The sequence below is a fragment of the Electrophorus electricus genome, chromosome 17 (assembly GCF_041902795.1).
Source record: "Electrophorus electricus isolate QZ-2024a chromosome 17, ASM4190279v1, whole genome shotgun sequence".
Classification (NCBI taxonomy): Eukaryota; Metazoa; Chordata; class Actinopteri; order Gymnotiformes; family Gymnotidae; genus Electrophorus; species Electrophorus electricus.
In genome coordinates, this window is record NC_137513.1 from 19,438,682 (window position 1) to 19,451,913 (window position 13,232).

Consider the following 13,232-nt stretch of genomic DNA (forward strand, 5'->3'; position numbering starts at 1 on the left):
TTCACTTTGCCTCAAGGTTTAATGACTGGCTCCTTGTCTTTGTGGAAATTCTCAGCATCTTTCACTTGATCTGTCTCTGGGGGCAGAATGAAAAGGTGAATAATATAGATCTGTAGCCAATGTTGTACATCCATTAGTCAGTGAAGGTTCAGTGACTCACGGTTCTCTCCAGCTGAGTCTGAAAGAATCGTAGAGCATTTCCACAGACATACCTTCACTTTATAAACATATTCTACAGAACACTGCACCTTTTATGACCAGTCTTACAAGGGAGGAAACACAGCTGAACTCAGCTGCGATTCTACGGGCTTCTTTTATGAGTAAACTGCTTCCTGTCAAATAGAGATTATTATACGCATGTACTTTAATCGCAAACCTTAAAATAGCTGAAACGGAATGCTCTTTATTTGGTCTAGGTTTGAGAGTTAGTGAAATCACAGGTTATTTCATTGATTCCACAACCATCAGAAATACACCGGTCATGAAAAATGCATATACAAGCATATACAAAGGAAAAACACTATAGCTATTGACGCACAAACCGCTCTCGTGGGTGCTAGAAGATCTTAGAAACAGTTACTTAGATGCAATAAAGCACTCTGAGCTGAAAGATTTTTGTTATTACTGTTGTCACTACTCAACACACAATATTATCTAAATATAACACTTTATAATTGTACAGTATTATCTAAATATAGCACTTTATAATTGTACAGTGTTATCTAAATATAGCACTTTATAATTGTACAGTGTTATCTAAATATAGCACTTTTCACTGGTACCATTTGTGTAAAATGACTGAAATTACCAATAATTCTACTGCGTGGAGACATTAGAGGAAAGCCAAAGCAGCCAAAGACACTCGCACGTGACCGATTCCACGGTGACGTATTTTTCCGCACGCGCGGTAAGCGGCCGCGGTCACGTGACCTCGTGCGGCGGGGAAGATGGCGATATTCAGTGTGTATGTGGTGAACAAAGCGGGCGGTCTGATCTACCAGTGCGATAACTACGTGCCGAGGACGGAGGTGGAGAAGACGTTCAGCTTTCCTCTAGATGTGGTCTTAAAGCTTCACGACGAGAAGGTCGTCGTGTCATTCGGCCAGCGGGACGGAATACGAGGTGGGCCTGTTAGCTTAGCTTATCTTAGCTGTGGGCTAGGCTAGGTTAGGCACCATACTGCGTTTGCTGATGGAACGGTAAGTTCTACTGTTGTGTGGTGTTCTCCTTCACGCCTGCACAGTGGGCCACGCTGTTCTCGCCATCAACGGGGTGGACGTGAGCGGCCGGTGCACAGCAGAAGGGAAGGACATCCTGGAGTACCTGCAGGAACCTTCACATTACCCGCTGGCTATACGCTTTGGCAGAGCGAGACTCACTTCCAATGAGAAGCTGATGTTGGCTTCAATGTTCCACTCGTGAGTAGATTTAGATAGTGAGGAACTTTAGTATCAGTGTTCTCTACCTGCTGCTGTTATTTTCATTAACTAGTGTGTCTCCCTTCTGTCAAATAATGGGTGTAGTGTCACTGAAGGTATCATGTAACTGAACACATCTCTAATTCATTCTTAGGCTGTTTGCCATTGGTTCCCAACTGTCCCCTGAGGTAGGCAGTTCGGGTATTGAAATGCTGGAGACGGATGTATTTAAACTACACTGCTTTCAAACACTCACAGGTAAATGTGTTCTTCCAAAGTATGTCAGTGTAACCATAAAAGATGTAAATGTGACCATTTCATTTGGATCTTGTGGTTTATCTTTCACAGGTATTAAGTTCATTGTGCTGGCAGATCCTCGACAGTCTGGCATTGATGCGCTCCTGAGAAAGATCTATGAAATCTATTCAGATTTTGCCTTAAAGAATCCTTTCTACTCTTTAGAGATGCCTATCAGGTTAGTACTGAGCAGCCATGTGCTGCTTGCATACTGAATGCTCAGGTAGCAACAAGGTGGATCTATTCAAGAAGCCAGGCCTTATGATATGACACTGTCCTTTCAGATGTGAACTCTTTGACCAAAATCTGAAGAGTGCTCTAGAAGTAGCAGAGAAGGCCGGAACGTTTGGACCAGGCTCCTGAGCTGAACTCTGGAACAGGAACATCACAACGTACCACATAACTGACTTTTTTTCCTTCTTCTTTTTTGATCAGCAAAGAACTGTATATATGGATTATAGTTGCTGGTGTGTGAATGATCTGAACCATCTAACCAAAAAAGGGTAGCTGCTTTTCAGGTGTGCTGCACCTTGTGTGAGTTAATGAAGGCAGACAGGGAGAGGTACTATCCTGCTTCCTTTGCTGCTTGTTGAATATTAGATTTTGTTTTATTGGCATCAAGAAAATATTTATTTATTACATTAAATGATAAACATCAATCTAGTCGTTCCAGTTTACCTGTCAGCTTCATAAAAGAGGATTAATTGTAGACAGTTTGTGTAACTTCCATCCATCCATAACTTGATTTAACTAAAGTAGAATGTCTGTTATTCAGTAAGTCTGACACAATATTTTCGATCACACATGAAGATGTTTATACTTTTCTGTTTATCCAAGAATATTCTGTTTTCAGCTGGAAGGTTACTTATTAACATTCAAATCAGGGTTCCATTTAAAGATTATAAACCATTAACTTCAAAATAATTATTGTGTAAAACTTTATTTTAGTTAATGTTTTTTAACTGTTGCAAAACCCATTTTTTAAACACCACCATATACAGATTTATAATAACAAAATAGAGGTAGGACTAGAGAGATTTCTGAAAAGCCTCAGTTGGAGTTGTTAAACCTCTGAGTGAAAAATGACATCACAGATCTTTCACACTAATACTCAATTTTCTCTTTTTACCTGTGTTAGCGCTGGATCTATTTTAAATTTGTGAATTCCTTACATCTTTGAAATAACTAAATTTCCCAATAAATAATACAGCAGTTTAAAGTATATATGCAGTATGTAGTAGAGGCAGAAAATGACGTCCTTTGGGAGAACTGTTTGGAATAGATATAAATCATACTGTATAGCAATGAGACACTTAAAATATGTATAACTTTACAGATCATTAAAGCCAGACCCTCTGACTTTTTAAAATATTTTTTAAACTGATATTTAGGAGGTTTTTTTGCTTCTGAAGACAGATTTCTTTTAGATGCCAAGTTTAGAACCCAGAACATTTTCCAAAAGCATGTAACCTTAAGATGATCTTAAGATAGTGTTGAGAGTGTAATTTTAGCTCAGAGTAGCTTTTAAAACATTCAGGGCACATTTCATACCTCCTGTGATAGGAGACTAAGTGAGTAGTTAACAGAGGTGGCATAAACATACTACAGCTCCAAAAGGGTTCTAACCACCCTCCTCAATGTCAAGTTTATATGAACACAGAGGTTGTCTTTGTTCAATTTTTTGGAAACATACAAGTAACAGCATGTTGCTCAGTCAGTCTTCTTCGCAGCACGTCCCATTTTGGTTTGGATGTTCCTCAAAAGGAAGAAGGCAACTGTTGTAACAGCACAGGTCACTTCGGCTACCCAGAATGCTGTGTTCCATCCATGATGCTTGGCTACTGTGCTGAAAGGTAACCCAGACAGGAAGCCTCCAACTGCCCACATAAGAAACACAACCAACATCACGCCAGACTTTTACACAAGTCAAATACTGGAACATGGTGGATGCATTGTATTTAACCTTGTGATTCTAATTAATAACATTTATTTATTTATTAACAAAGGGTTTATACCCTTGAGATGAATTAAACCCCAGATTATTAAAGAGAACTTTTTGGAAGCCCTTACCATTTGCCATCAAGGCCACGATGGCATGGGAGGTCCCACAGTAGTTGGAGGGGGCACTTTCATTGGCGATGACGCCAAACAGAGCGATCGGGCCGTAAGATGAGAAGCCAAAAGTAGCTCCCAAAAGAAGAATCCAGACCTGCGCAGTGGTTGAATTACATCAGTAATATTAAGAGAGACAGCACAAGGTTTTAAAGGAGGTACTTTCATGTTGGCTGAATCTGAAATTGCTCCTAATAACAACAATACTTTATATAACACATTCCAAACTCAAAACTGCTACTACATGGATGCCTTCCTTCAGACATTGTTCCTGAAGTGCTACTTTTGTTGTTAATCCTGTAGTGTATTTTAGGAACCTGCCAATTACAGTTTGTACTTTCCACATATGCCACTCTGATTTACACTTGAGAGTGGGAAGGTACAGTCCTCTATGGGTCTCTAGTACAAGAGTGACCAACTCTTATTACATCTCCAAAGTCAGTTTTAAATTAAGGTTATTTTAGTCACACGTTTAACTTATTTAACCTAGAAATGCTAGTTTAAATTACATTTATGTTCGTTTAAATGACACTTCTCTACTGACCTTAATGTGGACTGAATTTCAGTAATCAGCAGAACAAAAGGTTTATTTTCACTCTACCTACATGACATGCTTATGGAATATGGAATAACTTCTTAGTGTGGCCAATTCCTTTGTCCTTCACTCACTAGTTCCGTTGGGTGCTTATATTTGTCTATAATGTAAACAGGGCTGTGCTGTGACTGATGTACCAATAACAAATACACAAGGCTCTTAAATGTCTGGAAAGGTTGTGAACTCACATTTGAGCTGTCCTGAGTGACAGTGGTACGGAAAAGGTACATGGAGACACACATCCCTGCCATCATAGACAGCAGGAGACCATGGCGGGGGTTACCATAGATACGCAAGCCATGCTGGAGTTAAGCAAACAAGCAACATCATGTGGAGTAAGTATATCATGTGGTATATATGAGGTCATGTGGTGTATACTGGGTCATGTAGTTTTTGCCAAAGCCAAAAGTAGAGTGCAAGTGTACATACCCGGGCCACGGCCCTGTCCGACAGGTATCCAGCTGCTAAACTGCCCACCAACCCCCCAAACTCCAAGGCACTCATATAAGAACTACCTGGGGGGGAATGTGTGCACATCAAAGTAACTAGTTAATTAACCTATCACATTGCAAAGAAAGTCCCATTAAAAGGCTTTTTTAGGTTGCTGTTTAATTCTGACAGAGCCAAAGGCCTTGAGGAAATACCCATAAGTGCCGACTGGCCCTTGTCCTGAATCAAGAAGAGCTGCCCCCAGTCTGTGCAAGCAGTCTTGACTCCAAACACCACCAGGTAACCTAGTGACAGTACCCATAGATAGGGGGACGAGAGGAACTCCCACAGGGTGCTTTCACGGTCCTTGCTGGAACCTAGAAGTGAGGGGCAGATAAGAGCTCAGGAATAAAGTCTTGTGAAGTGGTTGCACTGGCCAGAGAGCTAGCCTTTGGTCACATGCGCTAGAGCGGAGTATGTCCACCAGAGGGCGCTCAGGCCACAAGGGCATTGCATACAGCCTGCCTTAAACCAGGGATTTGACTAAACTTGCTAATGTGTCATACATCCTACACAAATACAAAATGATAAATGTTGTATCATCCAGATATAGGTGTAGAATTTATTATAGAATTTATTATCTAATTAAACAGGATGCAGTCATAACTGTCACATGATGAGTTAAACATTTTGGTCACTGGTTGTAGAGGGTGAATTAATCAAAACGTGCTAATGCTAATCACAAAGCTATGCTAAACACAAAAGGATTTGGCTCTGAGAATATGTCAGTTTCACGATCAGATCTTTCACAGCAAATCATCTGAATGGCAAGAGATCAATAAGTCCTTCAGCTCAGCTGAATTTAAACCCCCTGCATGGTGACCAAAGGGCAGATCTACCCTGAGCAGGCAGCACGTTCCTCTCAGCTCTGCCTCTAGGAGTGAGCAGATATCACTGCTGTAGCCCAGGGGCTAATTTTGCCTTAGTACACAGTGCATTTCAGTCCATGCTCATGTCAGGGACACACTGGTCCAAAGTCCAATATGCCACTGTGTGAGTGTCCTTACACACAAAAGAAAAAGAATTTGTGTGTACACACACCTTTGCCCGACAGTTGAATCCAACAGGTCACACTTGCAAGATCAGGTCTTTTTCTCTCAGAGAACATCTTAGAGTAAAGTCTGGATATTTTGAAGTAAAGGTTTGGGGGGGGGGGGGGGGGTTGTTTTTTTTGCACATTTTTTTGTTGAAAAAGTCCAGATTAAAGGAGACAAACAAGAAATGGTCTCACTGTCTTGACAAGCTTTGTTAATCAGTTGCTTACTGCTGATGGCTTGTGAAGATTAGCAGTGACCAACATCGTGAGACTCCACAGGAGAACTCAGACCTCACTCAGTGCACACAAAACAAAACACCAAGAACATGTTCCTAGATGCCCTGGTGATTCTGTTCACTGCCATGACATGGGTCATGGGAATTGCCAACGCACTCATACCCGTTTTGCCTTTCTTCACACCAACTTCGATATTGGGCAGACCAACGTCACGAGGCTCATTTCGGATGACCAGTAGACAGAAGACGGACAAGACCACGCAAGTCAGGCCGGAGATGAAGAGTGTGGACCTCCAGCTGTAGCTCTGAGCCAAGAGGGTGGCAATGATTGGCCCCAGGCCTCCAGCCAAGTTCATACTGCAGGACAGCACAGCCCACCACGTTCCGAACTGAGATGGCTCGAACCACTGGAGACACAAACATGGACACCATGGACACACTGAAATGGTAAAAGCTTATGGACAATAACATATCTGCTAACTTGCACAATAATACAATGATCACATTTTCTGTTGGTAAACTCAACAAATCCTTTTAAAGCCAGAACACTGAATGCTGCAAAGAAATAATTTAATATAACTGTGAAGCCTCACAAATGTGATGCCACACTGTGAAAGTTTGGATATGACAGTTAAAATATGTATTAATAAAATATTTGTCTGAATATAAGGAATGTAATTAAATGAATACAACAAAAATGATCTTTTTTCCCCTTCAGCAGTTCTATTAGCAACCCTCCCTCCCCAAAGCGAGGAGCAGGGTAAAGGCAATTAGATTTACAAAACATATATCATGTGCAAGGCATTTCAGGATGTCCTTCAAATCAACAAAAAGTGGGGAAAACAACAGATTTTAAATGGAACACATAATAACAACCTTATTAAAAAGTAATGAAGTAATTAATTTAAAACAGAAGAACAAAAGTGCAGTGGTAAAATAACCCCACAAGGTCAGAAGGTTTATGTCCATACCTTGCGCAGCACTTTGCCACAGGGGGGCCATCCCAAGCCCTGACCGAGGCCATTCAGAAACCACAGGATGGCAAACACGGCCACCGTGGAGGACTGGGAGAACAGCACATTAATGCCACCCACCAAGCAGAGCCCACAGGAGAACAGCCATCGTGCACTAATCTGATCGGACAGCACCCCACTAATAAACTTGCTAATTGCATAGGCCAGTGACTGGCTGCTAGTGATAAGACCTGCAGAATAAAACAAAACAATTCTTTGAGGGGAAATTCGTTATTCTTTAGAATATGACTCTGAGCTGACAAGATATGAGAAAATAACTCTCAGATAATCTTGCATGCTTCTTGCGTGCCTCAAGCTAAAGTGACATTGTTGTTTTGATGACTAGAGGTTGAATTAAAGTCATGGAACAATCACAACAAATCTAAACATCACGGGGTGTCATGGAGGGGTCTAGGAGCCTGTGTGAAGCAAGGCAAGTTTGCTTACACAGCACATTTCATACACAAGGCATTTCAAGGTGCTTTACAAAATAAAAGCATAAAAGACACTAAATATAAATAAAAAAGATAAAGTTAAATTAAAAATATAAATTAAGATACAAATTATATAAACCTAAGGCATTAAAGGGATAAAATGCATAGGATCAAGTAAAAGAAGCTAAGAAATAAAGATAAAAGAAAAATGAACAACACTGTCAGTCTAATATGGTAGAGATGGTGCTTTTAAAACAGCATGAGAAGTCTGAGCACACTCTTACCCAGGTCATCCTTATCCAGTTTAATGTCCTGCATCAGGGAAGGCATGACGAACGAGAACGTCTTCCTGTTGAAGTAATACAACGTGTAGCCCACAAACATGGCGAGGAAAATCCAAGTCCGATAGTAGCCATATCCGTACTTCGCCATGTCTCCTTCAGAGTTTCCAGTAACAACAGAGAAGCCAAACAAGGGTGTCGGGGTATAATTGTTGCAGCACAGGCATGTGAACTTTGCATCGGGAGCTGGTGAGAAACATAGAACTGGTAGGATGGGGAGAAAATGTTGCAATCAATAATGAGGTTAATGGTCAACCTGGAGCGTTCCGAGTCTCACTGCTGCTTTCAGTGGTGCAGTGGTCTGAACAAGACTGTACCTTAATATTACCCCAGCTGTATGTAATAAGAGATTGGGAGAATTTGCATAAATGCAGTATTTCTGTCCTCAGCCTTTAACACCTCTGTGCCTTGGAAATGTTCTCTAAATGTTCTCTTAACTTAGTTGCTGAGTTCAGCATGGGATGTTATTGAAGATAAACCTCAGGTGAAGAGATTAATGATTCACGTTGGGGTCCAGTCTGTCTCTGAGCCAAGCTCCGGGACAGGGCTAATTACTGGGCTGAGGTAGCAGGAAAGGTAGCATTTAGGTGATTGGCTTGCTCCAAACATTTGGTACGAGATCACTGCCATTCACAAGAAAGTTTTTTAAGTTACACCACAGGCTGTCTCAGTTAATTATGTTAATCCCGTAGCTAATACTGTTTCATCCTGGTTTTCTCCTCATATTTGCCTTATGGATGATGTATGTATGCATGCATACATGCACACGCGCGCACACACACACACACACACACACACACTCACTCAATCTCTCTCTCTCTCTCCCACATTCACTCACTTTCTCTGTGTATCTGCCGCTCTCTCTCGCTCGCTCACACACACACACACACACACACACACACTCAATCTCTCTCTCTCTCTCCCACATTCACTCACTTTCTCTGTGTATCTGCCGCTCTCTCTCGCTCGCTCACACACACACACGAATTTAAGATTTTTTGTAGTTTTTATCTGCAGCCAGTTGGGTTCTCACACACACACACACACACACACACACACACACACACACACACACACTTTGCCTGGAGTTTGTTTCCCCATTAATGTCAAAAACACAGCGCTCGTGCATAAATCGAAGACGTGCCCCCCCCCCCCCCCCAAATCACAACAGCGAGATAAACTTCGTGTAAACGTTTATTCTACCCCATTAAAAGGTAAAAGTACTGCATATATTAGCTGGCATCTTGGCAGAAAGGTCCAAGTCTACACGTAGCAGACCTCTACTGAAGGGTCATACCACGTCTTCACATGCACTGCACGTCTACACAACCGCTGGACGTGATCAGATGCATGTTACTGGGGAGATCAGATATATGCCAAAGGTACTGAGAAACGCTCCTATATCCCCAAAGGTAATGAGAAACGCTCCTATATCCCCAAAGGTAATGAGAAACGCTCCTATATCCCCAAAGGTATCGCAGCGGTGTCCACGTAACCCAGATTAGGATGCAGCTAGTTACTTCCGTGAAAAAAAGTTAGCCAGCTACCTCAAAGACGTCTAAGACGGCGCAGAATTTTTTAACTTTAACAACTTTCCTTCTCGATTCAAGAAGTGTTGCGGAATAAGGATCCAGGTTCTATTTTTTTTCTTCTGATAATATGAATCAAATTACAGAGCAGCAGGTCATCGCGCTGATGTGATGTTGGTCTGGGTTTTGCCAAACATTCAGATGCATTGTGGTTAATGTAGTCATTCGCTTCAGGAACGGCTATATTGCAACTACACCGTCCATTCATCTGGGATTTTGTGCGTGTGGATATTGATTTATTGATGTTTTGCTATAATAAAACAATAGGTTTTGTTATCACCTCTATGATGCATAAAACAAAATTCAATATGTTTGTGCATAAATTTCATTATACTGCACCCACTTGTGTACATGTATAATGACAATGCTGAATTGAATTGAACTGAACTGAACTTAAGGGCCCAGTCAGCATTGAAGGGGACATCCAACGCATAGTCTGAGCCACCTGAAGCTGACACTGTAACCTGTAATGAAACTGTAAAATCAAACTGCTCATGAACTAGGGAACGCAGGGTTTGAGCTCACGAGAGCAATAAAAGACAATTATATAAGCACAGCAATTAATTTTTGTGCATCTTTTCACAGGAATCAATGGCTTCATGTTGGTCATTGGTTGGAGTGGTACAGCTGCATCTAAGTAGGAGTCTTGTGTATTGGTGTTCAGGGCTGGCACTGTTTTTTGGCACAAGTGGTAGACATTAGATAAAAGGAACCATTCCCTACTGATCTGAGGACAGATCCTCACTTTGGTGTCAAATCTCTGAACACCATTGCCACATTTGTTATGTGGCTTGCTGCTGATATGCTAAAACCATCTTCATCTGGTCACCTGTAATCTTGCACTGATGGCTCGTTCCAACAAGGGCAACAGCAGTTCTTGGTGTTGTAGGATTTATAAAGATGTTGCCAGTGCTGTGTTACTGTCTGTGGTAATGGTGCTCTATGTGTTGTTTAGGGTTTCTGCCTTCTCTGCGTTGGAGCGAGCGTCAGAGCTGGAAGCCCAAAGGCAGTGGCATGGAGTTCTGACTGACTTTGTTCAGGACGTGTGGGAGCTCCTGGGGTTATTTCCCTGCAGGCAGCTCTGCGACTTCAGGGACAACTATTGTCTCCACTATAGGTACGTTTGTGTGTTCATGTGTTGGTGTTTTTATATATATATATATATATATATATATATATATATATATATATATATATATAGGTACGTTTGTGTGTTCATGTGTTGGTGTTTTATATATATATATATATATATATATATATATATATATATATATATATATATATATATATATATATATAAATGAAGCAATTGAGAGTGTTTGGTTAATTCTCTTTCTTAACAGAGTAATGACACAGCAATATGTCTGGACTAAAATTAGAAAAACTCAATTATGTCACTAGGAATATTTCAACTATTTGTATATATACATATTAATGTAAAATACCTCAGGTTTCTAAACATACAACCTGTAACAGCACCTTGCAAAGTTTTTCAACAGTTCAAGTTACATTTCAAAATCAAATTTGTAGGTTTGCATTGTGCTTGTGTGTGTGCACTGATTCTTAGTCATTTATGATTTATCCGAGGTGTCACACTGTCCTTTGAAAATGGTATTATTCATCACTGATCTCATCACATGGTTCTTCATTTGGGGGGCAATGCTAATGTTTATTCAATCTATTGTGTTTCCACATGTTTATCTACCAGGCTGTTATAAGCTATTATAACTGATAAGCCATGCGGGAGATGATCTGAACTTGCATCATTTCAGTCTCTCCCAGCTTCATGTCTTCTCCAGTTAATTTTGCTTATGAGCTAAAATAATTGTATAAATGTTGTTTAAATATATATATATATATTTTTAATTATTGAAGTCGAGTAGGTGTACAATCTTTAGGTTGTACAATCTTTGTAAGCCTGTCATGTCATGATCCAAACTCACAAAGGTCAGGATATAAACAAGACTGAGGATCAGTGTGGGTGAAATCCTCATTGCTCCACTAAGAGAACAAGCTCAAAGTACATCAGCTTTTGACCTTTTGACCTTTTGCTTTTTATTACTCTGATTTCTTAGAAGCAGTTTTTGTTTTGATCTCACCGAGTCGCATGACTTCCGTAATTCCCACATTTTACAGGGTTTGGAATGACAGCACCAGCCATGAGGTCTTCCTCGTCTTCTTCGGGCTGATATGGAGCGCATGCCATCACCCTCATAGCATATGTGCTGCGCAGATGCCATGAGCACATCATCTCCCAGCTCAGCGCAGGACCAGGACAGGGAAGGAGGGGGGGGGGAAAGCCCCCAGCCTACCACGTTACACTGATCATGGCAGTCGTGTGGTGCTTCTGGACTCTACTCTGCAGTGGAAAACAGGGGCTTCCTGGAGTCCATGTATTTCTGCTTCGTGACCTTCAGTACGATGGGGTTTGGAGACACAGTAAGTGGACAGAGAGAATGAAGTATGAAGGAAGCCGGTGCTGTCGGCTTGCCATCGCCTTAGTAAGCTGCAGATTGCAGGGCGTGGTGCCTGTCAGCCCGGGAGCTGTCAGGTGGTGTCTGCTTCTCTTCCTCCCTTCAGCACAGGCAAGCACACTCGCGCCAGTTCTGCCGTAGAAGCCGCGTGTCTGGGTGAGACGCAGGCTGTGGAAAAAGCCAAAAACTGTGAACACAAATTTTCCAGATCTTAAGATCTTAAGGTCAGCTTATCAGAGGAGAATATGTCAGAATCACATAAACAGGAACAGGAACCATCCCCTGTCAGTGCCTGAGGAATGGATGGTATAGCCATGTTTAATAACTATCATCAAGTGACAAGCATTAATATGTAATCAGCTAGCCACTCCATTTAAAGAGGATGAGCTCAACTAAGAATGGCTCCACCAGCTCACTGGGCAAACACAGAGCTGTTTCACGGAACCCACCGTAAAATGACAAACATCGACTCATCATTTCTAATTTAGGGGAACTCATGTGGGTTTTCATGTGATTAACCTTTCCAGGCTCGTATTTTTGCTGTACGCCGAATGCGTTGCTCTAGGATTCGCTTTTATGGATGATTCTCCTTTTTGCCAGTAGAGGGACCCAGTTCTCCTTGGCATGTGCATTTTATTGTGCATTTAATCAACAATATAATAATAACAAAGCTCGTTTTTGTTAGTAGAAATTCACTTTAATAAAGTTGTTTTTAGTCCAATTTTCGCAACCTGTTTATTAATTATATGCTGATATAATGCACAACAGCACAATACGACGGAAGCTTAATTAAACTGAGTACGGAGTGTTGTTGGTGTGAAAAATGAAGACTGGACGTTGATCGTCTATTGAATTCAACTCGTGAATAAATTACAAGGCTGCTCAGGAACAATATTACAACATTATTTCAGTTCAGTGGGGCCCAGTGCCAGGAATTGATAAATATAGAAAGTGCATCTATGTATGCATGCATGTATGCATGTGTGTATATATGTAGGTATGTTATAATATACATACATAGATACATACATAGATGCATACATACATACATACATACATACATACATACATACAGTTTCTATATTTATGTGCGCAGAAGTGGGCTCATCCAGTGCTCACAGACCAACACACAAATATAACCAACTAGAAATCTTGTGATTATCTCCGAAAATACTGTCATTCCGCGGAGGGATACCAC

The 13,232-nt window shown here is 41.1% G+C and overlaps 2 protein-coding genes and 1 long non-coding RNA gene across 5 annotated transcripts; 1 reads left to right on the top strand and 2 right to left on the bottom strand.

The window, feature by feature from the left end:
• Positions 1 to 908: 908 nt before the first annotated feature.
• trappc4 (trafficking protein particle complex subunit 4) lies at positions 909 to 2,639 on the top strand. Its single transcript, XM_027012041.3, has 5 exons — positions 909 to 1,122; positions 1,244 to 1,418; positions 1,573 to 1,676; positions 1,767 to 1,893; positions 2,000 to 2,639. Exons 1-5 carry the CDS (start codon positions 948 to 950, stop codon positions 2,076 to 2,078), a joined length of 660 nt encoding a protein of 219 aa, XP_026867842.1. The 5' UTR covers positions 909 to 947; the 3' UTR covers positions 2,079 to 2,639.
• A 15-nt stretch (positions 2,640 to 2,654) lies between these two features.
• On the bottom strand, positions 2,655 to 9,689 carry slc37a4a (solute carrier family 37 member 4a). 3 transcript variants are annotated; one of them, XM_081700364.1, is made up of 9 exons: positions 9,519 to 9,689; positions 7,915 to 8,067; positions 7,155 to 7,387; positions 6,347 to 6,590; positions 5,067 to 5,228; positions 4,852 to 4,937; positions 4,611 to 4,724; positions 3,786 to 3,924; positions 2,655 to 3,592 (listed from the first exon to the last, which is right to left on the bottom strand). In XM_081700364.1, the coding sequence occupies exons 2-9, from the start codon at positions 8,060 to 8,062 to the stop codon at positions 3,426 to 3,428; spliced, it is 1,293 nt and encodes a 430-aa protein (XP_081556490.1). In that variant the 5' UTR covers positions 8,063 to 8,067; positions 9,519 to 9,689; the 3' UTR covers positions 2,655 to 3,425. The 3 variants fall into 3 exon arrangements, with proteins under 3 accessions (XP_081556490.1, XP_026867840.1, XP_026867841.1); XM_027012039.3 differs by having other exon boundaries at positions 7,915 to 8,157; XM_027012040.3 differs by having other exon boundaries at positions 7,915 to 8,175.
• Positions 9,690 to 11,590: 1,901 nt separating this feature from the next.
• LOC145651792 (uncharacterized) lies at positions 11,591 to 13,149 on the bottom strand. The gene is made up of 2 exons (XR_014117773.1): positions 13,108 to 13,149; positions 11,591 to 12,202 (listed from the first exon to the last, which is right to left on the bottom strand). It is a non-coding gene; the product is annotated as an uncharacterized LOC145651792 (long non-coding RNA).
• Positions 13,150 to 13,232: the final 83 nt, after the last annotated feature.